Source organism: Equus przewalskii, chromosome 10 (genome assembly GCF_037783145.1).
Source record: "Equus przewalskii isolate Varuska chromosome 10, EquPr2, whole genome shotgun sequence".
NCBI lineage: Eukaryota > Metazoa > Chordata > Mammalia > Perissodactyla > Equidae > Equus > Equus przewalskii.
This window is the reverse complement of record NC_091840.1, coordinates 2,684,534-2,710,607: the sequence shown is the minus strand read 5'-3', so window position 1 is coordinate 2,710,607 and position 26,074 is coordinate 2,684,534. Positions and strand designations below refer to the sequence as shown.

The window sequence follows — 26,074 nt, the reverse complement described above, 5'->3', positions numbered from 1 at the left end:
ACCAGCAATAGCCAGTGCTCTGTCCCTCTGAATGCTTTCTGCCTCGTGCTGTGTTCCACCTGAAATGGATTCTGCTGCGTGTGCTCTGCTCTTGTGTGCCTTCCCCGCCCACCCTTCTCCCTCTCTGCTTTCCTCCTGACTCTGCTGTTTTCTCTCGGGTTCATCCCTCGCCGCCACATCTCTGTTTCGTGGGACTTTTGTTGGTTTGTTTTATCGCATGTTTGTCATTCAATCCGATCATCTTCAATGGGTGCATTTGGATGTGAGCACCAGCTTGGCCATCTTACTGTGTCTTCTCTGTTTACTCTTTCTTTTTTGTGCTTTTTCTGACTTTTGGATTTTCTTTCTCTCTTTTCTCTAGTGGTTTGGAACTTAAACATTTCATTTCTATTCTTCTAGGAGATTCTGAGGAACCCAGATCTTTAATGGCCCTCCCTGGCCTGCCTTCCTGGTGTTGAGGGTATCCCCTGCCCAGGAGCCCGGTTGATGCTCCCTCCACATGCACAACACGGCCCTGTCCCAGGCCACAGTAGGCAGGACACAGAGAGCAGGAAAACCTTCCACAGGAAATGATGCCCGAGTTGAGATCTAAACAGAAATTCCAAGCTGTCGCCAGGCAGGGATGGGGCAGAGTCGGGTGAGTGGGGCTTCGAGTAGACAACAGGATGTGCAACATGCCCGCGACAAGGAACAGGAGGCGCGCTTGGGGACTTCCACTTTCTGGTGTCCCGGCTCTTTCTATGCATCCCCGTTGCCTCTGGCGTCTTAGTGACATCTTTGTCTTCTCATTATTTTACAGTTGAGTCTATCGGGTTTTCTAGGTCTGCGTGTGTACTGTCGGTGACTAGTCAGAGCAGGCAGGGATTCAGCCCTTGCCCTGTGTTGGCCCAAGCTTGACATCACTCCCTTATCAGATGAGAGTTCATGCCGATCTAGTCTTGTCCGAAGAGATGGTCACGGGAGCTCTGTCTTGTCTGTAGCGTGACCTGCTCTGTCCGTCATGGAGTGGGTGTCATGGCTCCTAGTATGGAGGAAACGGGTGCTTGCACTGAGTACCTCACCAACACGCTGCTCGGTTGCTGGCAAGTGATACACGGCCGTGTGATCATTTACAAAGACATGTTCCAAATATTTCAGGCTGGCCGAACCCATGTGAAGTTGGGTCTCACTCTGACCATTGTGGGATGTCTAGGAGACCCGTCCTAAAGACAGCCATGCTCTCCATGGGGGCCAGGCCCCGAGGTGTGTCTCCACGGACGGGCATTTGTGTGGAGTGAGTGCTGGTGGCCTTCTGTTCACCACGCACCTGTGGTTTTCCTTTCTTGCTTCCCTTCCTTTGGCTCATGGCTCATTCCTTCTGTGTTTCTGCCAGGCAACATCAGCCTTCCAGGGTTGAGCGTCCCGATCTAGTGGGTTTTGATGGTCCTGAGTACAGTATTGTCCTTTCTTTCACCCTTAGACTGGCATCAGTACGATGATATAATTTGTATGAAGCCCCCTGGGAGTCTTCAGAAACTCCGGGACCACTTCACAGATGGTACACGCAAAGACTTGGTGAGAGGGAAGAAGATCGCTGCCAGAGTCATGCTGGACAGCATCTTCAGCATCCTCCAGACCTGGAATGCCATCAATTTAAAGAACTTTTTCAACCAGTTTCAGCAGTTTTATTCTGTGGTTCATGTGCCCATGATCTATGAAGGACGGGCACAGCCGTGGACCACTCTGCAGTACACAGAGAAGGAGGTATTAGGTTTCAGGGGTGTCACCAGCAGCTCCCTTCTCTACCTTCTGGGCAGTCAGCATCACTCCACCTCCTAGTGGCCAATGAGCCTGCACCCTACACTCAGTGGGCCAGGGTGCAGATGGGGGCAGGTAGATCTTTCCCTCCCTTTGCTCCTGGCACCGCCTCTGGGGGATTCTCTGTCCTCTCCATTTGCTTCATACTCCTCTCACTGGTCCCACCTCCTCACCTGGCCTCACCCCCACCACTGGTCCCACCTCCTCACCTGGCCCCACTGCCATCACTGGCCCCACCTCTTGAACTGGCCTCTGGGCCGGAGGGGTGGAACCATCCTTCATTGCATCTCCACCCTCATTGTGGTGTGACTCTGGTGCTTTTGAGACAGACCTGAGGCCACTTCTGAGATGACAGTTGAACTCCTGTAAGCTTCAAAGGTCTCCACCTGAGAGCTCCTCCACCATGCCAAGTTTCTGGACTGCACCATTGGCGGCAGCTCCCAAAGACCCAGGGCAGCCAGGCCCGGGGAGAGGGGGATGCCCGGGGTTTAGTGGGTGGTGGGATGGTGGGATGACCCCTCCACAGAACTCTGCCTGCCCCTTGGGGCATTGGCTCCCTGCCCAGCTGACATGGAACTAAGGGCAGCCAGACATGGGGCAGCACTTAACGCTTCTGATGGATTCAACTCCATGGTTCTCGTGTCCTCCTTCTCTCCTGGGATCAGGTGCAGAGAGACCTGTGGGAGGATTTGAAAAGACGAATGGCACCATTTCTGGAAAGCAGAGAGGCCCCTCTGCCTAAAGACTGCCCAGTGAGGAATAACTTGAGAATGGGCCTAATTGTCCTTTTCTCTGTGGAAAAATTTAACCTGCCCTTATTGGAAGATGACCTGGCCTCGCTGTGTAACCTCCTTTGCTCCAATGCCAATTCACCAGATGCCCTTCGCAACGACCTAAACTACATCTTTGGAACGTCTCAGAGGTATCTGTGTGTGTGTGTGTGTGTGAGAAAAGATTTTATAGCTATTTCTAATGATTTTATCTGATCATAAAAATAAGCGCTTGTCGGGGCCGGCTCCGTGGCCCAGTGGTTAAGTTCGCACGCTCCGCTGCGGCGGCCCAGGGTTCGGATCCTGGGCGTGGACATGGCACCGCTCGTCAGGCCACGTTGAGGCGGCGTCCCACATCCCACAACGAGAAGGACGTGCAACTAACATATAGAACTGTGTACGGGGGCGGTTTGGGGAGATAAAGCAGAAAAAAAAAAAGATTGGCAGCCCAGGTGCCAATCCTTAAAAAAAAAAAAAAATCAGTGCTTGTCATAGAATGGATGAAAACATATAAGAAATAAAAACTACCCATAACTATACCACTCAACTGCTGTCATTTCCATGTTATCCCTCCAGCCTTTTTCCTAGCATATACATTATTTTAAATTTTATTAAATAGTCTATTGACTACCCTGCTTTTGAGAAGCTTCATGGTCTATCCGACTCTCCCCACGTGTGTGTATTTTGGGGGATTATGGGATGATGACTGACTGTCGGCGTCCCACTCCAGGGCATCTGCGGAAGCCACGTGGGTGCTCTCCCCGCGGCCTTTGCTGACTCGGGGTTCAATTCAGGAGACACGGGTGTCACTGTGCTGGGCCAGGGAGCGTTGGTGGTGTGAAGGCGATGGCGTGTCCTGAGGGCGCTCACGTGTTCCTGTGTGAGGGGCACCCACTCAGCGCCCCTGAGCATCCCGGGGTCTTTCTGCAGCATTTTCTGCAGCTGTCTGCGCTGAACTGGAGGATAATATTAGGTAGCCTTCCTTGACACGGGTCTTATTAGGACGTCTGCCTCTTGGTTTTACAAATTTCAAACACCTAGCTAAACACTGTACCTTTTTAAAGAGAGTTGGAATGGTGGTAAATGCACAAAGTTCGTACAAATGTTTCAAAGTATTTAAAGCATCGATACTTTGTGATAGTAGGGAGGGTGCCACATATTGCTTATAGGCTCTGCCCTTACATTGGAAAGTTTGCTTTCTGTTTCAATTTACTGTTGCCAGGTGGCCTGGGCTCACTCCCGGCTCTGGCACGGGGGACTCTGCGTAAGTTACTGAGCCTCCCGGAAGCTCGGTGTCCTCAGCTGACAAAGAGGGTGCAAACATCTTCCTAGGCAGTTTACTGCGGGGCTCTAGTGAGGACTAGTCAGTGCCTCATGCTTTGGGGGTGGGGGTATCGAGGGTGCCCCCATCTCCCACTCGACCACATTTCTCATGTCTAGTCACTCAAAAGGGATGTCAGAGCAGAGAGTGAGTCTGACGCTGGCCGACCTCGGCTCACTGTGGGATCTCTGTTCCGTTTCCAGCTGGCGAACGCACTTGGTAAACCTGTGCCGAAGGTGCGTGAGCAGAGACCTCAGCCTCTGGGTGTGCACGCTGCCTGTGCTGCACCACTGCATGGAGCTGGCGCCTCGAGGAAAGGACGCCACCATTCAGCCCGAGGACACCTGGGCGGCCCTCGAGGGAATTTCCTTCTCAGAGTTTCGGGAAAAAAGACCAGATCGGTAAGTTACGGAGCCGCACTTCCATATGGGAATCTTGGAGTAATAGCTGTGCCTCCGTGTGGACTGTCACGGAGGACGCATTCCTGCTTCTGGGGACAGAAGTAATAGGTCACTTCTTTTCAAATTATGTCTTTAAGAAATTTTAAACATAGAAGAAATAGAAAGAACACAAAATGGCCTGCAATCCCAGAGATAATCATTGTTGTTAACACTCAGGCGTGCCTGTGTCCAGGGTTTTGTCCAAATGTAGGTTTGCGGGTGCTGTATGTGCTTGAAAAACAGCAACTCATGATAGGTTATTTATTGTTTTCCAACCTGCTTTTTTCACTTCACTGCATTTTGTGAACAGCTTCTTGTCAGTAAATATACACCTACATTGTTATTATAATAACTACTTAGTCATTATAATTTGTCTTTATTTAGCCAATTACAGGCATGTGGATTGTTTCTGCACTTTCGCTTTGTAAGCGTGCTTTGGCGAGCATCCTTGTCATTCCCCTGTCCAATTATTTCCTTGAGATAAATGCCTGGAACTAGAACGTCAGGTGGAAGGCTTTGCACATTGTACGTGCAAATCTTGAGGGCATGACACACCAGTCTTGAGGTGAGCAAAGCTTTCTTAGAGAAAACACGGAAAACACAATCCATAAAAGAAAAATGGTAAATCAAATTTAAGCACAAAAATTCAGTCAAAATGAAGTAAAAAATAAATACGAATTAAATACAAAAAGGTGAATACTACCACCCATCCCCAAGCACAGATAACGTCCGCCACTTACTTCGTCTTTTGTCCAAGAAACTCTTTCCAGTCCCGTCTGCCCCCACCCCGCCCCCCAGTCCAGTAGGATCTAGCCTGTGGGTTTTTAGGGATTCAGATGGTAAGCTAAATTAAGTTATTGCTTCTTCACTGTTATCAAAACCTTTTGAAATTAAAGCCAAATTAAGATTATTTGTATAATTATATATATTTTAAATGCCCTTGGGGTGTACAGACTGTCTGGAGGAAATTTGGCTGTTGACACTGGACAATGGCGCACGCTAGCCTTGGCCCTAAAGATTCTGCGTTTCAGGCAAAGGTGGCCTCGAGTGCATTCGTAAACTTTGTCAGTATGTTCTTCGTAGCCTCTGTCGCTTCTGTGGCACCTGCTTTGTTTATCTTCCAATCCAATGTTACAGAGTCAGCATAACTTCAAGGTCTTCCCTGGGCTCACCTGGACTGTTCGATCCAGGGCACTCACTGATTCACTCATCAAAATGCTTAATTCTTTAATTATTGTACCCACTATGGAAAACAGTGTGAAGTTTCCTTAAAAAGTTAAAAAGAAAGCTACCATATGAGCCAGCAATCCCACCTCTGGGTAGGTATCCCAAGCAATGAAATCACGATCTCGAAGAGACATCTGTGCTGCCATGTTCGTTGCACCGTTCTTCACAGTAGCCAAGACGTGGAAGCAACCTAAGTGTCCTTCAGCGGATGAATGGATAAAGAAGACGTGGTGGATTGTCAATGGAATGTTACTCGGCCATGAGAAAGAGGGAAGCCTGCCATGTTCATCAACATGGGTGGACCTTGAGGGCATTACGCTAAAGGAGATAAGTCAGATGGAGAAAGACAGACACCCATGATCTGATCTCACTTATATGTGGAATCTAAAAAAGTGAAACTCATAGAAACAGAGAGTAGAGTGGTAATTACCAGGGGCTGGGGGGAGGGGAAAAGAGGAGCTGTTGGTCAGAAGGCACAAACTTCCAGTTAAAAGATGAGTAAGTTCTGAGGAGCTAATGTAGAGCATGGTGGCTATAGTTATTAATACTGAATTATATGTTCGAAAGTTACTAAAAGAGTAGGTCTTGGGGCCGGCCCGGTGGCGCAGTGGTTAAGTGCGCACATTCCTCTTCTCTGCGGCCTGAGGTTCGCTGGTTCGGGTCCCGGGTGCGGACATGGCACCGCTTGGCAAGCCATGCTGTGGCAGGCGTCCTGCATATAAAGTAGAGGAAGATGGACACGGATGTTAGCTCAGGGCCAGTCTTCCTCAGCAGAAAGATGAGGACTGGCAGTAGTTAGCTCAGGGCTAATCTTCCTCAAAAAAAAAAAAAAAGAGTAGGTCTTAAATGTTCTCACCACAAAAAAGAAATGATATTGACGTGATGTGATGCAGGTGTGAGCGCCCTCTGATGATAGTCATCTTGCAGTGTAAGTATCGAATCAACACATGGGACACCTTAAACTTACACAGTGTTATGTGCCAATTATATCTCAATAAAGCTGCCAAAATGCTTAATTCTTAATGAATTCTTTTATCGTGGTAAAATATACATGACATACAATTTACCGTTTTAGTCATTTTTAGGTGGACAGTTCGCTGTCATTAGGCACATTCACATGATTGTGCAGCCATCACCACCATCCGTCCAGAACTCTTCATCTTGTAAAACTGAAACTCTGTCCCCATGTGACAACAGCTCCACGTCCCCGCTTCCCCCATCCTTGGGACCCACCATCCTACTTTCTATCTCTATGTGTCTGACCACTCTAGGGACCTCGTATAAGTGGAGTCACACAGTATTTGTCCCTCTGTGACTGAATTATTTCACTGAGCGTAATGCCCTCAAGGTTCATCCTTGTTGGTGAATTCTTAATATGTTATTGTTTACTTTTCATTTGATTCTCTACTTAGCAGTTAAATTATTTAAAAAAATCTGAACTTTCTAGACCTCTTCTGACAGAATTTTGCTTATCTTAGTCTGTTTTACTGATGTCACTGCTGCCCTTTTTCTGTTCCTATTTTCTCGTCAACAGGAAAGAGCTGCTTCAGCTCATGGAGAGGAGACAGCATCTGCTGAACGTCGATGAGTGTCTGTTCCGATCCTGGTTCAGCTTGCTCCCTCTGAGTGACCTGGTTCACTATATGGAAGACGTCACTGACTACCTGAGTCGCTTTCCTCCTCGTGTCCTGGACTGTCTTGTAGGCACTTACTACCGGGTTCGAGGACTTAGCGAGATCTCCCACAGAAACCTGGAGGTTTGTCGTCTGGAATAGGCTGTTGGGTCCTTGCTTAGCAAAAGCAGATCAAAAACGAAGCATTCAGAGCTTGTGAACTCTTCTTTTCTGAGAGCATGACAGGATGAAGCACTTCGATCAGGAGAACCGGGAGAGGCACTGTTTCTTAGGGCTAAAGGGTTGATTTACTTGAGTTTCCTCTGTTTCGATAAATGATAACCTTTCCTTCTCTGTGATTGTCAAGGCAGGCTTAGAAGTTATTGTGAGTGCTGCTACACTTCATTTGCTGTCTTTCCTTTCCCATTTTTTGGGGTGGAGAAAGTGGTATAATTTTATATCCTGAATTTTATCTGTGGCAGATGTAAGATAAGTCGTTGAGCACTTGTTTATGGAAAAGAAAGAATTGGTTGTGCCTTATTTATGTTGGATGCTTTTCAGTTCTGTTTTCGCAAAGACAGTCGCATCATGATTAAATCTTCCTTTCTGTTTTTCTTTTTGTCACCACCCTAGGATGTTGAGAAAACGTTTAAAATGCTGTTGCACCTCCTGGATATTTATCAGGACAAGTGAGTAGAAAAGCAAGTGTGGCCCCCTCTTGCATGTAGTCACTCCCCTGTTGATTGACCGTGTCCCATATTTACTGTCATAATCACAGGGTCATAAATCAATATATATCCCACTACTTTTTTCCAAGGTATTAATGTGATCATCCTATTTTTTTTAAAAAAGGGAAAATAATAGAAAGCAGCTGCCGAGATTTTGCTTTATTTCCATCTGGTCTTTTTTCTTATGCATTTTTTTCATTCACTTTTAAATGATCATCATATTACATATCCATCCTTGTGTCCTGCATTCCTTTAACATTCAGTCTTTCTATGTTTTTTGCAACTCAGGCCAGTTGAAAATAGAAATCAAGGGTAGCTTTACATAATTATCCTAAATCATTTGCTTCTGCAAAGTTGTGTGACCTCTGACACCCTGAAGGGACGGTATACAGAGTGCGGCACAGTAGAAATGTACCCTTGGGGACACGTATGTTCTGAGATTCCTGCGGCACTCCCAGTGTCACCCTACCTGCCCCCTTGGGGTGTTCAGGATGGGGGCGGGGTGTCAGATGTCCACTCACATCAGGCACCTGTGACTTCAGGGCCCTCCCCTAACTGTGCACGACAGATTCAACCCCCGATTCATTCCTCGTGCTGCCTGCTAAGCCCCGCTCTGATCAACTCACTAACTCAGCCGTGGCCATGTGCCGGTCAGTAAACACGAAACCTGGTCCACACGGAGCTGGAAGAGATTCCAGGCACACTACGGGTTCTTCTAGCATTTCTTTCTCTTGCTCTCTCCCTGTATCTTTCTGAACTTTTTTCAGATTTATACAGTATTTCAACCTTCAGTACTTTAATCCCTAGATTTTTTCAAATAAGGGGATACACGTGGGAATAGTTTAACTTGCTTTTGTTAAAACCGTTCAGACCACGGAGGCAAACCGAAAGGACTTTGTTTACTTTTTATCTTTGTCGTAAGTTTGAGGCCGGTTGACATTTTCTGGATGTTAACCTATATGGGATCAAATAAATACCCCACCTGTAGGTGTTGTAAAGGGAAAGAACTCATCTGGACGCTGGGTACTGTGTTCTCATTTCTCCTAAATGACTTCGATAATTTCTCTTGACTCTTTGCGGGGTAGGATTCTTGAGGAGCCTTTGATACAGTCCTACTTGACTGTGTGCCTGAAACTCCATGAAACTATCTGCAGAATCACAAAAGACGAAAAGTTTTATGAGATGCCTGCCTTATCTGCTGAGATTGTTTGCAGAATTATTATACTTAAACCTCTAGTGGTAAGTGGAACACATACCTGGGATGTCGTACCCAGGATAGGTGTGGAATTTCAAGTGGCCTCAATTCAAAAAGGAGACAGGCTAATTGTAGCGTTGCTGGAATGACACAGAGCGGCTGACTCCATCATCAGATGATTGTTGGGTAACTGCTCGATGCCGGGTTCTGTTCTGTGCATCGAGGAAATTTCGGTGAGTGAGAGTCTGCACCCTTGTCCTCACAGGGTTTACCTTCGAGAGGGGAAGGAAGGAGGAGGGGAGCGGTGCAGGAGTTGACATATAGATTATCAAATGGCTGGGGAAACTATACCGCAGTGCAGGTGGCCGCCATGTCAGACGAGGCACCCCCAAAATGCATGTCCTGCGGGGTCTTTCCCACTTGGGCTTTCTTGCTGGGCACTGTAACTTAAATCCAGTAGCAGAGCCCACACCCCCTAAGGCCACACCTCAGTGCCTTTCCACAGAGGTGCGCACCCTTGTGGCACCTTGTGCCTCGAGCCTTAGGAGAATCCAGGGCTGCGTCAGTCTCCCTCCCTGCATCTCCCCGAGGAAACCACTCTTCAGATTTCTGCCGCCGGCCGTTGGTTCCACCTGTCTTTGAACTTTATCCTTTTTGTGTCACTTTCTTCACTCAGCGTTATGTCTCTGAGATTCATCTGTGTCGCCGCATGTGTCCGTAGTTCATTCTTTCTCATCGTTGTGTTGTGTTCACCCACTTGAGTTTATGAGCTTCAATTTGAAGGGGATACCAGATTTTATGGTTAGACTGATCATTTACTTGTTACCTTAGTACCAGTCAGAACTGTGATGTTAGTGATAGAAAATAATTAAGCATATGTTTCAGCTGTATTCCTTTTAGATTTTCTTCTTTAAAATGCCACAGACAGATTTTAAAATAAGTATTATTGGTCAGATGGTTGCTCTCTCCTGAAGTGGGTATTTGAACCATCATAGGCAGGTGCCAACTTCCAAAAAAACTGTATAAAAGAAATTTGTCAGTTATTTAGGGTATATTTTCCTGCAGAAATAACTATCTTCAATGTTGGTTGGGATCTCAGATTAGTATCATCCACAGTGTGGTCAAAATACTCTACCTGTGCCAAAAATTGAAAAGCTTTGCAAAACTAAAGTGAAACAAAAGTATATGATGAGTTTTTAAAAAGCTTTTTCTTGGATGATGATCTAAAGGGTTAATAGAATTGAAAGACGCCAAATGGAGAAAAATGGGGCAAAGGTGAAGGTTCTAGAGCAGATTTCAGGCTAGGGGTTGTTCCTTCATAGCCCATCTCTGCCCAGCCCTGAGTCCAGTCAGGGGACACCAGGATGAGAAAGAGAAGAGCCTTGGCCACTAGGACTCAGAGGGGGACCGGCTGGTGAGTGCCAGGCTGCAGCACGGTGGGTTAACGGCTGGCGTTCCCACGCCACGAGAGAAGAGCCCGTGCAGAACGGAGGAGGGGGCAGCTCGCCGTTCCGGAGGGCCTGCAGGTGATGGAGTGTGGCGGGAGGTGAAGCTGAGGTCCAGGCATGGCCAGATCGCAGAGGGCATGCACACCATGCTGAAGGGTCTCCATTGTTCTAGGAAGTGTTGTGCCATTCAGGGAGTCTAAGCAAGAGTCACCATGTCCAGTTCTCATCTGAGACCTGTTGCCACCCTGTGGCCCTGTGCACTGTGCTCTGGCCGCACGTGCCCCTCAGCCCACCCCTCACAGACCATGCTGCGCTCTCCTCGTCTTTCAGAGCTGAGCGCCCTCCCACCCGCGGCCCCCTTGTGTACCCTGAGGACACCTTGTACTTTTCCGCCTTGACACTCACCCGGGGTAGCGATCGTGTGCTTGCCTGTCTGTCCATCTGCGGCCTGTTGGTCTCTCCCACTGAGCGTCAGCTTCTTCCGGCAAGAGCGGCTTCTGCCACCACATCTCCCTAGGCTTGGAGGGAGTGACACCAACAGAGCCAGTTTTTGTGGGTCCTCACATGTAATTTGTGGGGCTCTGTTGAAGAAAAAGAACACACACTCGTTCAGAACTGGGAGGGCCCCTCCCAGGGCATTGGGAGAGGCCTCTGTATAAGCGGGTGGCCTGGTGCCTGGGCTGTATCCGCTTCATGGTAAATGGGCTTCTGGTGAGGAAAGAAGGAAGGAGGGAGAGAGGAAGGGGGGCGGGGGCAGGCATCACTAGAGCCCTTGACCCCAGGAAAAGGGATACTGGGGAAAGGGAATGAAGGGAGAAGGCTCACGGAGAGGAAGCCTCCGTGGGAGGGGGCACGGGTTCACCTTTGGGCTAACAGACGGGCTGCTTATGTTGTTAAGAAGCAGGGGTTTGCATGCCAGTTTGGGGTTCTCTGAGCTACTGGAAGCTCTGTGCCGTTGGAGTACATCCTTTCTCATCCAATCTGGAGGAAGTGCCGGCGTTTCCTCCAATCAGAGCCCATGAAGCCTGCTCATCAGCAAGGTGGAGCTCTTGTTGCCCGGGGCCCGGTCAATGCCCTTCCTTCTCTGCTGACTTTCCCCAGATCACCCACTCAGGGTGGACCCGAAAAGTTCTGGGGAATTTGACAGTGTAGGCTTCTGGCAAGGCCACTGTGTTTGAACGTGTCTGTGTAACTTAAATGTCGTTACTTACTGAGCATGAACGTGGGGAAGGGAAAGCAGTGTCCTGCCCCACGCCTTTGAGTCCACGGTGTGAGGATGGTTCCGCTCACTCTCTCTCTCTCTTTCTCATGCCGTCACAGGAGTCAGCAAAAGGGCAGGAACAAGAAACTGGAAAGAAGAATTCAGTAGAAACAGTCTTCCAGAGCACTCTCACTGCTACTAGAAACTGGCTTCAGAGAATTTTTAAAAAGAACATGTTCCAGTACTCATGTTTTTCCCCTGGCATTGTCAGTTTCGCTTATGCAGAGGAAATCAAGGTAAGCCTCACTGAGAGCAGGGAACCTGCGAAGGTGTCCAAGCAGGGCTGCTATGGGATGGGTCCCCTCCGCGGCTCCAGGGCGGGGCCACAGCTGGGTAACCGGCCCCTGTGCCATCTTTGCTGGAGCCTCGCTTCTTCGTCTGTGGAATGGGCTGCTGCTGCTTCTCCCACGAGACCTGGAAGCAAGTGCTCGTCAGGCCGCTGGCCGGGCACCCTGGCGGGGCAGGCGGTGGTCCCCACGCCGAGAGCCAGGCTGCAGCGTGGTGACTGCAGACCCTGTGGGGAGTTTCCTCCTGACGCAGTGGCTTGCAGGCAGGGGCGTTTGGTGTCTGTTTCTGTGCCAAAGTTACGAGTTGGGTTTATGACATTGGAAATGGAAGAAAAAGACGAAAGAAGAGCTGCTTGGAAGGGAATGTAGACAGAATGGCGTCTGAATGTGAGGAAAAGAGAAATCCATCCCAAAAAGGTTGGGAGACGGGGAGGGTTTCCAGAAAGAGAGGTGTAAAGTAGAATTGAGTGCTACGGAAGAGGGGAGAGTGAGGACTAAGGAGACACTGTTGGATTTGGTCCATGGGGTTCGGGGTGACTCCTTGGGTGTGAACTGCTGAGGGAATCAGGAAACAGCCAGCATGGAGTTCCCGTGTGATGGCTGGGGAGGGAGCCAAAGGCTGCGGGAGGTTTCTGTCTGCTCCCGTTTTTCATTTTAATGCCTTATGTTTTCTTCCTACATCCTGGAAATTGTGATGGTTTCACTTCTTGAGCTTCCTGGGTGTTGGGAGTGATCGTTCCCCTTGGCATGAGATTTCCGTACGTCCTGTAGATGTGGGATGCAACACCTCTGGCTTCGTGGACTGGGTTCTGTCCTGGAGGTCTGCCTGCACATCCATTTTCTGTACAGCAAAGTCTGTCTCCCTTCTTGTTGCCTCGAAAACCAGAGAGGCGATTGCCACTCAGGAGAATTCTGGAGAGAAGTCATTGGCAGACAAAGGCTGGTACTTGTTAGAGGCGGCCCCGTTCTGGTGACAGTGATGCGTGTGTGATAAGTGGCTGGTTCCATACTCACATCGTACACCAACCTGTGGTTTTTCCTTCCTTCATCAACCTAGGGCCGTATAACCAGTGTCTGTGGCTCACAATTAATTTCCAGACTTTTCTCGGCCTCCTAACCAGACCCAAGCCTCTATGTCAGTGCCCATTTTCCATTAAGATAGGAAATTGCTGCACAGACAGATCCCTCACATCGAATAGACTAGAATATGCACAAAAAATATAGAAAGTTGCAAATTTCCACTTGTGACTTTTAATTAAATGATTAGAGAAGCCTTCTCTAATTGCTGTGTGAAGTTTCAGACTAACAGGCTTAAATCTCCCCAAAACAAAGTTGAATTATTAAATATTATTTTGAGATTCCAAATGGTAACGTCCCCCAAGCATTAAGTATGAGTTAAGGACGGTGGTTGGTCCACTGACGTGAGAGAATGATTCTAAGTTAAATGCAGAAATAATTGTCAGATGGTAATAATAATAGTAAAAGTGTAACTGAGCGTCTGCTCCGAGGCAGGTGCTGCTGTTATCCTTGTCCTGCAAAGGAACTGACCAAGGCGTAGAGAGCTGGAGAGAGAGCAGAGGACGTGGGCCCAAGCTCAGGCAGCCCAGCCCTGGAGAACAGGCTGGCCCTCAGGGCTCCAGCCAACCCCAGAGCAGAGTGGGTGAACCTGCCCAGGTTCCTAAAGACTGTTAGCTATATGCCAGGATGCCGTTCTAGAAAGCGAGCCGTTCACCCAGCCAGACGGCCCTCTTCCCTCATTTAGCCAGATTTCAGTGGGCTGTTGTCTGCTGGGGAGTCTTGAATGGGATAGTCATAAAACTGCATAGCCGAAACTGCAGGGGCAGGAGCAGGGGCAGACGACCCTCCCTGTGTGGCATACCCGTCAACTGTGCACACAGAGGGGAAAAGATCCTTGATCCAAAACCTGGAGTACAGAACCCACCACTCACTCAGAGGGACAGAGTCTAAGGTGAAAACACAGAAAACGCACGTAAATCCTGAACTCTGTTTAGAATGGTGGCCGGTGGTGGTGGAGTGGCTGTATCACTGTGGAGCTGTCGTGTGAACGCTGTGAGGCTGCACGGATCAACCAGGGATGGTGCGGGGGGCGGCCAGGGTTCTTTCTCACTGTGGAGAAGGGACGTGTGCAAGAGACAAGAGAGGAACCAATTGGAAGGAGCTGGAGGCGTCCGTGTGGACTCATGATGTCAAAAGCAACAACAACGGTCCCCAGCCCTGTCCACTGAAAGGGCTTGGAAATAGTGACGCCCAGGTCCCTGAGCACACCGAGAGCCCCCGTCCTGGCTTCTAAACACCATTCCCTGTGGAAAGAAGCCTGTGCTTCTGGAAGGAATGGCTGATTCCAAAGGTGGTGCAGGGAAAGTGCCAGGCCAGCCTGAGACATCTTGTAGTACCAGAAAGTAAGGAAGTGCTCGAAGACAAACGGTGACATGTCACAAGGAAGCAGGACTAAATGCAATGCGGTGTCCTAGGTTAGAGCCATAAAGTCTGTTTTTGAGCCCATGGCACTCTATCTATGCTCATTTCTCAGCTTCGACAACTGTACCATGGCTATGTAAGATGTTAATGTTGGGGGAACTTGGTTGACAGTATATGGGAACTCTCAGTATCATCTCTGCAATATTTCTATAAATCTGAAATTATTCCGTTTTTTAAAAAGGCAACAGAAGGGGCTCCCACTAGCCAAATCTGGGGCAATTTGAGAATCAAAATGAGTAATACCAGGAGTGGATTATAAGTCATTGATACTTGACACATATGTTTACAGAAAAAAGGAGAGAGGAGAAAGGAAAGCTCTTTTTTCTTTTATAGTGAAATACCAATTAAGAAGTGTAGCAGGAACAATTGCAATAGAAAACTCTCCTTCTTGTAATACAGTAGTGATAACTGACTCAGGCAAGACCCATCCAGGAATGCTGGAATCAGTAGGGAACGAGACATCCAGAGTACCCCACCACAGATTACATTTTAACACGAAGAAGAAAAGAGCACTTTCACGGTGGAGAAATCTGGCCGAGCGATTTTAGCCAAGGGCAGACCTGACCCTCAGCCCCGATGTGTCAAGGACCTCACGAGCCTCCTGGTGTAAGGCTCTGAGGGACAGCAGCATCCCTGAGATGCTAAGTGAGTCCTGGGAAGGTTCTTACTCGACCCTGCCTGACTTGCAAAAAGTGCATGTTCATTGTGGCTCAACCTAATTGCATTTAATCTGAATCTGCTCTGGTGAGAATTATGAGACAAGTCAGATAGAGAGACTGTCTACAGAAGGCTGGCCTGAACTTCTCCAAGTTGTCAACATCATAAAAGAAAGAAAGGGAAAAGGCCAAGAGGGGGCTGGCCCCTTGGCGCAGTGGTTAAGTTCATGCGCTCTACTTCTGTGGCCTGGGATTTGCAGGTTTGAATCCTGGGCGTGGACCTAGCACTGCTCGTCAAGCCACGCTGTGGCAGCATCCCGCATAAAATAGAGGCAGGTTGGCGCAAATGCTAGCTCAGGGCCAATCTTCCACACACACACACACACACACACATACAAATAAAAAGAGCCGAGAACTCTTGTAGAAAAGAGACTTGATAATAAAATGCTGTGTGTGCCCCTAGGTTGGATCATGACCCAAACAGTCAGGACATTAGTGAACAAGTGGAGGAATGTGGACAGAGACCCCTCCTAGAGTCTTGAGTGTGACATTTGCACTATGATTGTGTAGCACAAGGGCTGTGGTGTTAGGAGATGCCTGCTCAAGTATTTAGGGGCCAAGTGGCATGATATCTGCAGTGGTTTGGCGGAGAAAATGCTTATTTTTAGAGGGAGTCTGAAGAGAGCAGGAAAGAGAATGAGATAAAGCAGTTGTGTCAAACGCTGACACCCGGGGAATCTAACTGAAGGTGTGTGGGTGTCGCTGTGCTATTTTTGCAAATTTTTTAAGTTTGACATTTCTCGAAACAAAACAACCCAGGGAAATCCTTTCAGAACAAAAACCAGCCACGCGGCCGAGGGGCGATAACGCTCACCTGGTGCTCAGGGCCTTTTGTTTGCTGAGGCTCAGGTGACTTGTCCTGACTTGGCACTGACACAGCTCACCAGGGACAAAGATGGAACCAGAACCCAGGTGTCTTCGTGCTCCAGCTCTCTTTGTGTTACCGTAATAGTCTTTCTTTTTTCGTAGAATGGCATTGTGGTGTTCAGTTGTCATAGAAGCTGTCACTTCGTGTGGGTTTTGCAGGTCTGGAGGCGGCTGGTGGAAATACCCTTTGCTGGGGAGCATGTCTGGAAGAAGTCCTTGCTGGGGGACATGGAAGCGAGGCTCAAGCAGGTACCAATAAAATGAAAGCCTGTGACCTTAGGAATGTTAGAGTCTTTAAAAATATGGCATTAGAGTTTTCTATGTAATTGTTAAATGAATCTTTTTAGGAAAACAGAAGCAAGGAAAAATCACTTATTTTTCAAAACTTACCTGTTTTAGCAAGCTGCTGTGCTGGACGCTTTGTGCAAAGTAGGAAAAGAGACCGTCGTTTGAATTGTAGCCTCGTCGGTCTGTTGCTTGGGAGGCGGGGAGAAGATGCTTAGCCTGGGATGGGAAGAAGGTTAAAATAATGGGGAACCAGTAGGATAGTGGGAAAGCGAGAATAACTCGGGTGTTTTCATTCCGTAGAGCCTGAGAGTGCGGCACCCAAGACCTCTCACCGCTCTTCTTCCCCACTTGCAGGAGAAGCCTCTCTCACAGATCTCTGCCTTCTGCAACACCGCCTGGGATGCCGCAGGCTCAGAAGACAGTGTGTCGAAATGCTTTGAGAAGTGTGTCATTGAAGCTGTGAGCTCGGCGTGCCAGGTGAACGACTTCTCCCACTTCGGAATCATGCTGGGGTCCACAGCTGCCTTCTGACGGCGGCAATTAAAGTGCCCACTGGTTCTGAGACCCTGTGCCAACTTAAAGATTGGGCACTGCGTGGCGCTCTCCCTAACTTAGAGGAACGGTTCTGAAATCCAGTACCCTCAACCGACTCCTTGAAATGCCACTCAGCTTCCTGCTGCTACAGGTTGTTCTGTGCCAGAAATCACAGCCGCTCACCGGTGACCTTGAATCCAGCCATCTGGCAGGCTGCTCCTAAATGCCCCGGTTGTTACCACTGCTGCCGGTTGGTTGTCTGTTAGCACTGGCTTCGTACGTAGTAAAAGACTGCAAAGGTTGATAAAGCATTTATGGAAGAAAAATGTGTGAAGTTGAAAAGATTCTATCATTTTGCTTAGGGTGTTTGCAAAGTCAGCAGGGGTTCTGCCCTACGCTGTCCTTCAGGACGACGTCCTACTGTGTGTGTTCTTTGTTTGTAAGATCATGTCATATCAGAGATCGTTTAACTTCTCCCTTTCCAATCTGGATGCCTCTTGTTTCTTTTCCTTGCCTGACTTCACTGGCTAGAAGCTCCAGCACTATGTCGAGTAGAAGTGGCGAGAGCGGGCATCCATGTCTTGTTCTGGTCTCAGGGGACAGCTCTCAGCCTCTCACTCTGAGGGTGATGGGAGCTGTGGGGTTTTAGAGACGCCCTTTGTCACATTGAGGAACTGCCCTTTGGTCTTGTTTGTGAGTGTTTTTATCATGAAACTGTTAGATTTCGTCAAGTGCTTTTTCTTGGTCTGTGGGGATGGTCGTATTTTTTCTGCTGATGTGGTGTGTTACAGGACCTGCCTTTGTAAGTTAGTGAAGCCACCCTTTCATCCCTGAGATAGATCCCACTTGGTCATGGCGTGTAACCCTTTTCATATGTCTCTGGATAAGGCTTTCTTTTATCTTTTTAAATATCAGAAAGTAGCTATTGTAAACTAACCCTGTTCATTTGCTAATTTCTTTTTGTAAAAGCTTTGAACCTCAAGAAAGAAAACGTTTTGTTTCTTGGTGAGGAATCAGAAAGAATTAAAACGTCTGTGCTGTTTGGAGGTGGCCTTTGAAAGAACTACAGTTCAGGGATACAAACTATGTCATGCGTTCGTGGTTCACTTGTTACGTTCGGTGTTTTTCATGATATGAACGTCCGAAAAAAATGTCGAACCTGGCGATGAGCAGAACGAAGGGTGTGATTGTGGGTTGTGTGTGCACATCTGCACACCTCTGGTGTACACCACTTGAGGAGACAGTGTACCCAGGGAACGGAAATGCCCTAAGAAAAGTCAAGCATTTTATACTCTATTGCTTTTCTTGAGGTTTTGTAAAACTAGTCACAAAAGGTTTCTGACATGCTATTGGGTGAGTCATTTATTTCCATTATTTAAAAACACACCAATAAAAAGAATCCTAAATTTCCTTCTTCTTCATTTTCTTATAGTCTCAGACCAGTATCCTTGAGGGAATCTCGTATCGTGACCTGCAGAAATTTGGCACCCTTGTGTCCGCCGTGATCACTAAGTCATGGCCGAGAAACAACGGCGAAGCTGTGGATGACCTGGATGAGGTTTTAAAGCACCTGCTCACGGGGCCAGACATCAGGCAGCTCTTCAAATTGTACGGTGTGTTGACGGGGGGGTGCTGGCGACAACAACTGCTCCGTCCGCTTGGTGCTTTCTTGACCTGTGGGTAGAGTATTCGACCCGATCCTCAGTAAGGATGGGTTGACAGACATTTGACAAAGGAAGCAGATTGGGTGGAGGGACCCAGGAAGGCTCTAGGTATCTTGTGTTATAAACAAGAATTAATAGTGAAAGCCACCATTCATTGAATACCTGCTGTACACCAGCTACTGTGCTGACATAGCGTCCTTGAGGGGACCCTGAAAGGCCTCCTTAAGATCCCCAGTTTTCAGATGAGGAAACTGAGGTGAAGAATGGAATGTGACTTACCCAAGGTCTCAAAGATAATAAGTATTAAGAATGACAGTCCGGGCGCCGGCCCCGTGGCCGAGTGGTTAAGTTTGCGTGCTCCGCTGCAGGCAGCCCAGTGTTTCGTTGGTTCAGATCCCGGGTGTGGACATGGCACCGCTCATTGAGCCACCCTGAGGTGGCATCCCACATGCCACAACTAGAAGGACCCACAACTAAGAATATACAACTATGCACCAGGGGGCTTTGGGGAGAAAAAGGAAAACAATTTAAAAAAAACCTTAAAAAAAAAAAGAATCAGAGTCCAAACCCAAGTGTGTCTAGCTCTCAAATCTGCTCTCTGTTACTTGAGATCAACATCAATGTCCGATCCGTATTGATGACCTCAGCCAAAACCCCACCCCACCCTGGTGCCTCGAGGGTTTCGTGATCGAAGAGGGGGAGATGATGTATTGCCCTAAAAATGTTATATTCAAGTTTATGTGCAAGCCAGTAGATTGAGTGGAAAAGCATGGATTTGGATCTAAAAATCCCAGGTTAGGTTATTCTAAGGCTCAGTTTCATCAAGTTACTGGGATTGCCGGAAAAAAAGCTAAGGTCAGGGTTGTTGTAGGGATAAAATAAGATAGTTGATGTGGGACTTCTATGTACGTTATTAAAAGCTACTCACTAGAAAAGATTACATTTGTGTTTTTTGAAATTAATAGACCTTATTTTTCAGAGCAGTTTTAGGTTTACAGAAAACCTGAGCAGAAAGTACAAAGATTTGCATATTTATACCACCCCCCTGCCCACCACACAAAATTTCCCGTTATTAACGTCTTGCTGTGGTGTGGTGTTTGTTATAACTGATGAACCAATATTGATAGATTATTAATAACTGAAGTCCACAGTTTCATTAGGGTTCGCTGTTGGCGCCGTACAGTTCCGTGGGTTTTGACAAGTATATGATGATGTGCGCCCATCCTTACAATATCATACAGAATAGTTTCACTGCCTCAAAAGTTCCCTCCACCTGTTCACCCCCTCCCCTAGTTTTGCCTCTTCCAGAACGTCATGGAGTTGGCATCGTGCAGTACGCAGCCTTTTCAGATTGGCTTCTTTCACTTGGCAGCATGCATTTGAGCTCCCTTTGGATAGCTCGTTTCTTTTTATCACTGAATGATATTCCATTGTGTGGATGTCCCACAGTTTGTCTCTCCATTCACCTACTGAAGGACATCTTGAATGCTTTCAAGATTTTACGTTTGTAAATAAAGCTGCTATATTTGTTTTTAATGGCAGTGATAAATTTGGTCTTCTCATAATACTGTACAACCCCAGTAATACGGGGAGAGAAATCTTTTGGTGGTTAAACTAAGCATATTTAAAAATTCTGCTCTCTAAATTGAACCTAAAATTCACCTTCAGAATTTTGCAAGATAGCCAAGATGTGCAGAGTATAAAATCTTCACACTGATGTTTCTCTGTCTCCACGTGCTGTGAAAACGCATCCTTGAACCCGTCCGGATGCCCCCGCTGGCTGGGAATGCATCCCCGGGGCGGTCATTCTGCCGCTGCACGGCTTCTGAGGCGGCGGAATTTTAAAGGACAGTGTGGATAGTTTAGAGACATTTTCAGTATACTGAAGGGGGCGCACGTTCTAAAAACCTGATAAATACATTTATCCTGGCTGACTTCGCCGTTGGAGGAATCACCTTCATGAAGGAGCAGGTCATTTGGGGAATGAATTTGGGACCTCCTAAACCTCCTGGGCGATGGCAGAATCGAGTCAAGAGATGAGCGCGTCTAGAAGTACGAGTGACTTTGCTTGTGTTGCATGGAGTGGGGGCAGAGGTTATAGGAACCTTCGTGCTTAATAGAGACAAGGTGGGAAGATGTGAGGCACCCACTGTTTTAACTCTGTTCTTAACTTGATCAGGAACCGATGAGAAGATATTAGCAAATATTACAGAGGAAGGCAAGAAGTTGATGGCTACTGCTGACTCTGTGTTCACAAAAGTTACCGAGGACCTCCTGAACAGAACGATCTTAGTCGGACAGCTGGAGCTGATCATGAAGCATAGGAGTCAGTTTCTCAAAATCTGGCAATTAAGTGAGTATCAGGTTGAGAGATAGGCTTCGGGCTGGTGAGGAATCTCCAGGCTGCGGAATGCCTGCGTTAGCTGTATTTGCAGAGGGGTCATCTTTGTCGTCTTTATGACAAGTGACCCTTCTTGCCACTAAGTTGACGGGATGGTTTCTGATTCTCAGGAAAACAATGGATAAGTGATAAAATAATAACAAAGTCAGAGTATCTGCTCTGTTTTTGTCTTGTGCTGCTGAGCACATGGACATCTCGTTTGAGTGGCTGTGGCCTCCTTGTTCCTCCCCTCGTCACCCTGAACATGGAGTGTATTCAAAGGGAGGTGGAAGAAATGATTTGCCATGGCAAAGGATATCTTTGTTTGTTCTATTGGGTTGCTTCTTTTTTTTTTCCAGAGAGAAAAAATCTTTCTCCCCAGGAGAAACGCTATGCTATGGGGGAAGTGCTGGATAGGAGAGAGAATGAACTGATATCTCTAAAGAAAGATAAGAGATATGTCGACAGTCTCCTGAAGCTGTGTGGAAAGGTGAAAGACCGGATCAAAGGTGATATTCTTAAGAACTACGATAAACCAAGTCGAGGGTCCCAAGGGTGACAGCGTCAGCGGGGAAGACAGTAAACGCGGGCCGCCACAGCAGCACGTGCCGCTGGAGGGGAGGCTTTCTGCCCTGTGCTGACCTTCAGCTAAGCTACTCCTGTATCTTAGGTTACTCCTGTACCTCAAGAACACACTTAAATATCTCCTTGATTTTTCAGGTTTAAGCATTATCCATTGTGGAAGATGCGGATTTAGATCTATTTTTCCAGTCTCCGCCCTACACACTTAACCATTCCAGCCTCCCTTCACTCCCCTCACATCCCGGCTTTAATCAGATCGCGCTTCAGGGTTGCAGTCGTCACTGCTGTGTAATGCGCTGTTCACAGCCGAGCGGTGAAACGGACCATGGCTGTCTTAGGTTTCTTGCACAAACTTTGTTTTCTCTAGAATTAAAACTCTTGTCTTGTCCTAGGCTTTGTTTCCACTGTGTTTATTTTTAGTTCAATCCCAGACTTTGACCAGCTCTTCAAATTCCCTCATAGGATGGTCAGTTTGGTCTTTCGGAAGGAACCCCCCGAACTGGAGGGACGTGGTCCTGGAGTCCTCCTTCACTGTCCCGCCGCTGTCGTTTGGCTTCTCCTCGCTTAGCTCTGTTTCCTGGGTCCCGTGACCACCCTCTCCCTCACTCCTGGGTTTTGTGGAACACGTCCTCTGCTGCCTCCCTGAGCAGGGGGCATGGGAGGTTCGCTTCTTGAGTCCCTGCGTGTCTGAACACGTCTGCCCTCACACGGGGTGAATCGTTTGGCTAGGTACAGAATTACAGACTGGAAACCCTTTTCCGTCGGGATCTTGAGTGTGTTGCTCCGCTGTCTGCAGTGTTGCTCTTGAGAAGCTGGTGTGATTCTCCTTACTGATCCTTTTTTTTGTCTTTGCTGGGAAAGATTCGCCCTGAGCTAACATCTGTTGCCAATCTTCCTCTCTCGTTTTTCCCCCTTCCTCCCCAAAGCCCCAGTGTGTAGTTGTATCTTCTAGTGTAAGTCCCTCTAGTTCTTCTCTGTGAGCTGCCGCCACAGCATGGCTACTGACAGATGAGTGGTGTGGTTCCATGCCCAGGACCTGAACCCAGGCTGCCAAAGCAGAGTGCACTGAACTTAACCACTGGGCCATCCGGGCTGGCTCCTTACTGATCCTTTGCGTGCAATGTGTTTTCCCTCTGGAAGCTCTGGAGGGTTTTTTGGTCCCGTGTATTCTGAAATTTCATAATGATGTACCTCGATAGCAGTCTATTTTTCATCCATTGCTTTGGGCATAATTAGGTGGTTCTTTCTATCTAGAAATCCAGGTCCTTGAGCTCTGGAAAATTCCCTTGAATTATTTAGTTGATTATTTTTTCTCTTGCTGGCATTCACATTAATTGGATATTAGACCTCCTGGAATGGTCATCTAACTTCCATAATTCTCCTCTCCTATTTTCCATCTCTTTGTTTTTTGCTTTGCTTTCTGAGAAATCTCCTCAACCTGACCTTCCAGTCTTTCCACTAAATTCTTCATTTTGCTTCTCACATATAGTGTATTTAGTCTGCAGGAAGTCCTGTTTTTCTCGAATGATCCAGTTTCTATACTATCCTGTTCTTGTTCATGGTGGCAGTATCTTATCTTTCTGAGATTACTGATATTTTTGGTTTGGAGGTTTTCTTTTTCTTGTGTAGTTTCCTGTTTCCTCCGACTCACTTTTATCTGTCAGGTCAGTATGTTTTAAAGATTTTATTTTTCCTTTTTCTCCCCAAAGCCCCAAGTACATAGTTGTATATTTTTAGTTGTGGGTCCTTCTAGTTGTGGCATGTGGGATGCTGCCTCAGCATGGCCCGACGAGCGGTGCCATGTCTGCGCCCAGGATCCGAACTGGCAAAACCCTGGGCCGCGGAAGTGGAGTGCACGAACTTAACCACTCGGCCACAGGGCCGGCCCCTGTCAGTATGTTTTAATATCCATTTTTCGCATTAAAGACTTTCCCCATACATCTGGAAATCCTTGTTTTTCTGTTGATCTTTAGAGCTGCAGCCACCTGACTGAGCGCTCTGGGGTGTGATGGGCCTCCTCATGGCTGGTGTCTCAGGCCTCTGGTCTCCTGCCTGGAGGCTCTGAGCCCAGTGGCCGGGTCTCTGAGAGTCGAGAGAGAAGAGAGGCTGGAGGCTTCTCAGCGTCCACTCCTTCTGCTTTCCACGGCTGCTCCTGCCTTCCTTCTTCTCCTGTATCTTGTGACTTCCCATTCCTTATTCCTTACTGTCAGCTTCCTGAGAAAGAGTCTGGAAATGCCTTTCTTCTCCCATGGACCTGAGACCTCCAATCCAAGAACCCTCCATGTTGTCCTCTCTAGAAGATACCCCACTTGCCAATTGCTGGGGTGGAGGGGAGCCATCAGCCTCCTGTGTAGATGCTGGTGGGGGTGGAAGCAGCCGGTCTGACAACCTTAAGCAGACTTCAGCCCAGTCCCCCTTCCTTTGTCAGCACCTCCCACATCCCGGCAACCCGCGCAGGGTCAGCGTTTTGGGGGAATCTGTGATAGAAACCGCCCGACCCTCGGCCTTCCCCACCGCGCTGTGTCCACGCTTTCAGGCCTGGACATCATGGGCCGCTGGCCCAGCTACTTTGCAACTTCCCGAATTGTGTGGCTGTGATTTCGCCTTCCATTCTTCCCAGCCCTGTCAGTTCATGACTTTTTAAAAACTATTTCTCTTCTGGCGTTGGAGCAGGATTGGGGGGGGTAGTGAAAGCAGGCACGGTTTTCAAACTGTCATCTTCACCCAGAAGTTACAATGCTTTCTTTTTTTTTTTTTTAAAGATTTTATTTTTTTCCTTTTTCTCCCCAAAGCCCCCCAGTACATAGTTGTATATTCTTCGTTGTGGGCCCTTCTAGTTGTGGCATGTGGGATGCTGCCTCAGCGTGGTTTGATGAGCAGTGCCATGTCCGCGCCCAGGATTCGAACCAACGAAACACTGGGCCGCCTACAGCAGAGTGCACGAACTTAACCACTCGGCCATGGGGCCAGCCCCTACAATGCTTTCTTTGTTGTAAAAATTGATGAACAAGCTGGGGGGCGTGGGGGGGAAGACGTGGATTCTTACTAAGAAAAAATGCCAGCAGGCATATTCACTTGAGTTTCCTTAAGAGCAGTAAGAGGAGAGTAAATACTGGAAAGTGAAATAAAATGATAGTGTGACCAGAGGTTTGACTTCTGACCTTTTCTTATGGTTTCAAAAGTGGATTTTGGAGAGATCGAAGAAAGACATTTGGAAGACCTCAGCAGTAAAAGATTGAACGAAGCTGTGACACCGAGGGTGTCCCTCACCTCAGACTTGGAGTGGACAACACATTACAACCTGAGCCCCCAAGTCGTAGAAATGGCCAGAATGATAGACTTGCTACAGGACAGCCACATCTTCCAGATGTTCTGGGCAGAAGCTGCAGAGTCGCTGAGCGAGCCTGTGGAGGAGTCGGAGAGGCAAATACTTCAGCTTGAAGAGGCGTATGAAGATTTGTATCATCCTTGTATTGAAAAGTTTACTAAACTGTATCACGATCTGAAGTCAGGAGAGGTCACCTTTGGGGAAATTGATGCCGTCTTCAGAGACTTCATGAATAAATACAGCGACCTTGCCTCCGACCTCAGGATCATGTGCGCTCTGGATCGCCAGGACACGAAGGATTGGATCAAGGAGCGAGTTGGGCAGATCAAGGAGTACCATCACCTGCATCAGGCTGTTAACTCAGCCAAGGTCATCTTGGAGGTTAAAGAGAGTTTGGGCCTGACGGGTGACTTCGGTGTTCTCTGCACTTTGTTGAACTTTGTGAGTGTCCTGGTGTGGGGGTGGGGAGCCGGGGGCTCTCTGGCTTTCCAAGCTGGGCAGGGTGATTTCACAGCTCCTTTCTGGAGTTCTTGTTTGTATTTAGCTTGATGCCTGAATGTGCCGAGGGCTTTGTTTTCACTCTTGTTATAAATAGCGTGGCTGCTCCTGGGCTGGGGAGAGTTTTCTCGGGTGGACGTGAGGGTCAAGCGTTTGGGGAAGGGCAGTGGGCCTCTTGCGGGTTTTTGTAAAGACTAATCTGATCTCTTTAGGTTGGAGGAGTAACAAAGGGGTTTGTCTTGTTGGCTCTCCACTCACATCTCCTGGTGCCCAGGAGCAGCACACGATAAATTATTTCTGTTGAGTGAAAAAGTGGGGTTTTTGCTTCTGTTCTCTTAGGCGAGCATTTGGTGTACTATGAGCTGTATCATAATGTAGATAGGCATGATGATGATCAAAATTTAGCACAAAATTTGGGATTATGCACGCTTAAGCTTGCATATCCCAGCAGCGTGTTCTTGAGTAGGTCTCTGCTCTGGGCCTTCGTTTCTTTACCTATAGAACAGGAAAAAGAACAGTACGTACCCGGCAGGGTTCTTGTGTTAGTTGCTTGGCAGAATGCCAGGTGCAGAGGACTAGTAGTTACTATTGATTGAGGGGGACAGCGGTGGATGCTACAGCGTCCAGTTCC

The 26,074-nt window shown here is 47.9% G+C and overlaps 1 protein-coding gene and 1 long non-coding RNA gene across 12 annotated transcripts in view; one reads left to right on the top strand and one right to left on the bottom strand.

The window, feature by feature from the left end:
- RNF213 (ring finger protein 213) overlaps positions 1-26,074 on the top strand; it is a 115,336-nt gene that overhangs the window by 31,017 nt on the left and 58,245 nt on the right. For all 11 annotated transcript variants that reach the window (XR_011522817.1, XM_070559732.1, XM_070559724.1 and 8 more), the window contains 13 exons: positions 1,460-1,743; positions 2,463-2,719; positions 4,092-4,289; positions 7,090-7,312; positions 7,802-7,857; positions 8,982-9,135; positions 11,860-12,036; positions 16,329-16,418; positions 16,812-16,934; positions 18,424-18,604; positions 20,835-21,008; positions 21,395-21,544; positions 24,800-25,386. Coding sequence is in view for 10 of the 11 variants with exons in the window: in XM_070559732.1 (XP_070415833.1) it covers positions 1,460-1,743; positions 2,463-2,719; positions 4,092-4,289; positions 7,090-7,312; positions 7,802-7,857; positions 8,982-9,135; positions 11,860-12,036; positions 16,329-16,418; positions 16,812-16,934; positions 18,424-18,604; positions 20,835-21,008; positions 21,395-21,544; positions 24,800-25,386 (2,654 nt within the window). In the remaining variant the exon portion in view is untranslated. The remainder of the gene's footprint in view (positions 1-1,459; positions 1,744-2,462; positions 2,720-4,091; positions 4,290-7,089; positions 7,313-7,801; positions 7,858-8,981; positions 9,136-11,859; positions 12,037-16,328; positions 16,419-16,811; positions 16,935-18,423; positions 18,605-20,834; positions 21,009-21,394; positions 21,545-24,799; positions 25,387-26,074) is intronic.
- LOC139073803 (uncharacterized) lies at positions 5,242-11,888 on the bottom strand. Its single transcript, XR_011522825.1, has 3 exons — positions 11,751-11,888; positions 10,945-11,120; positions 5,242-6,267 (listed from the first exon to the last, which is right to left on the bottom strand). It is a non-coding gene; the product is annotated as an uncharacterized lncRNA (long non-coding RNA).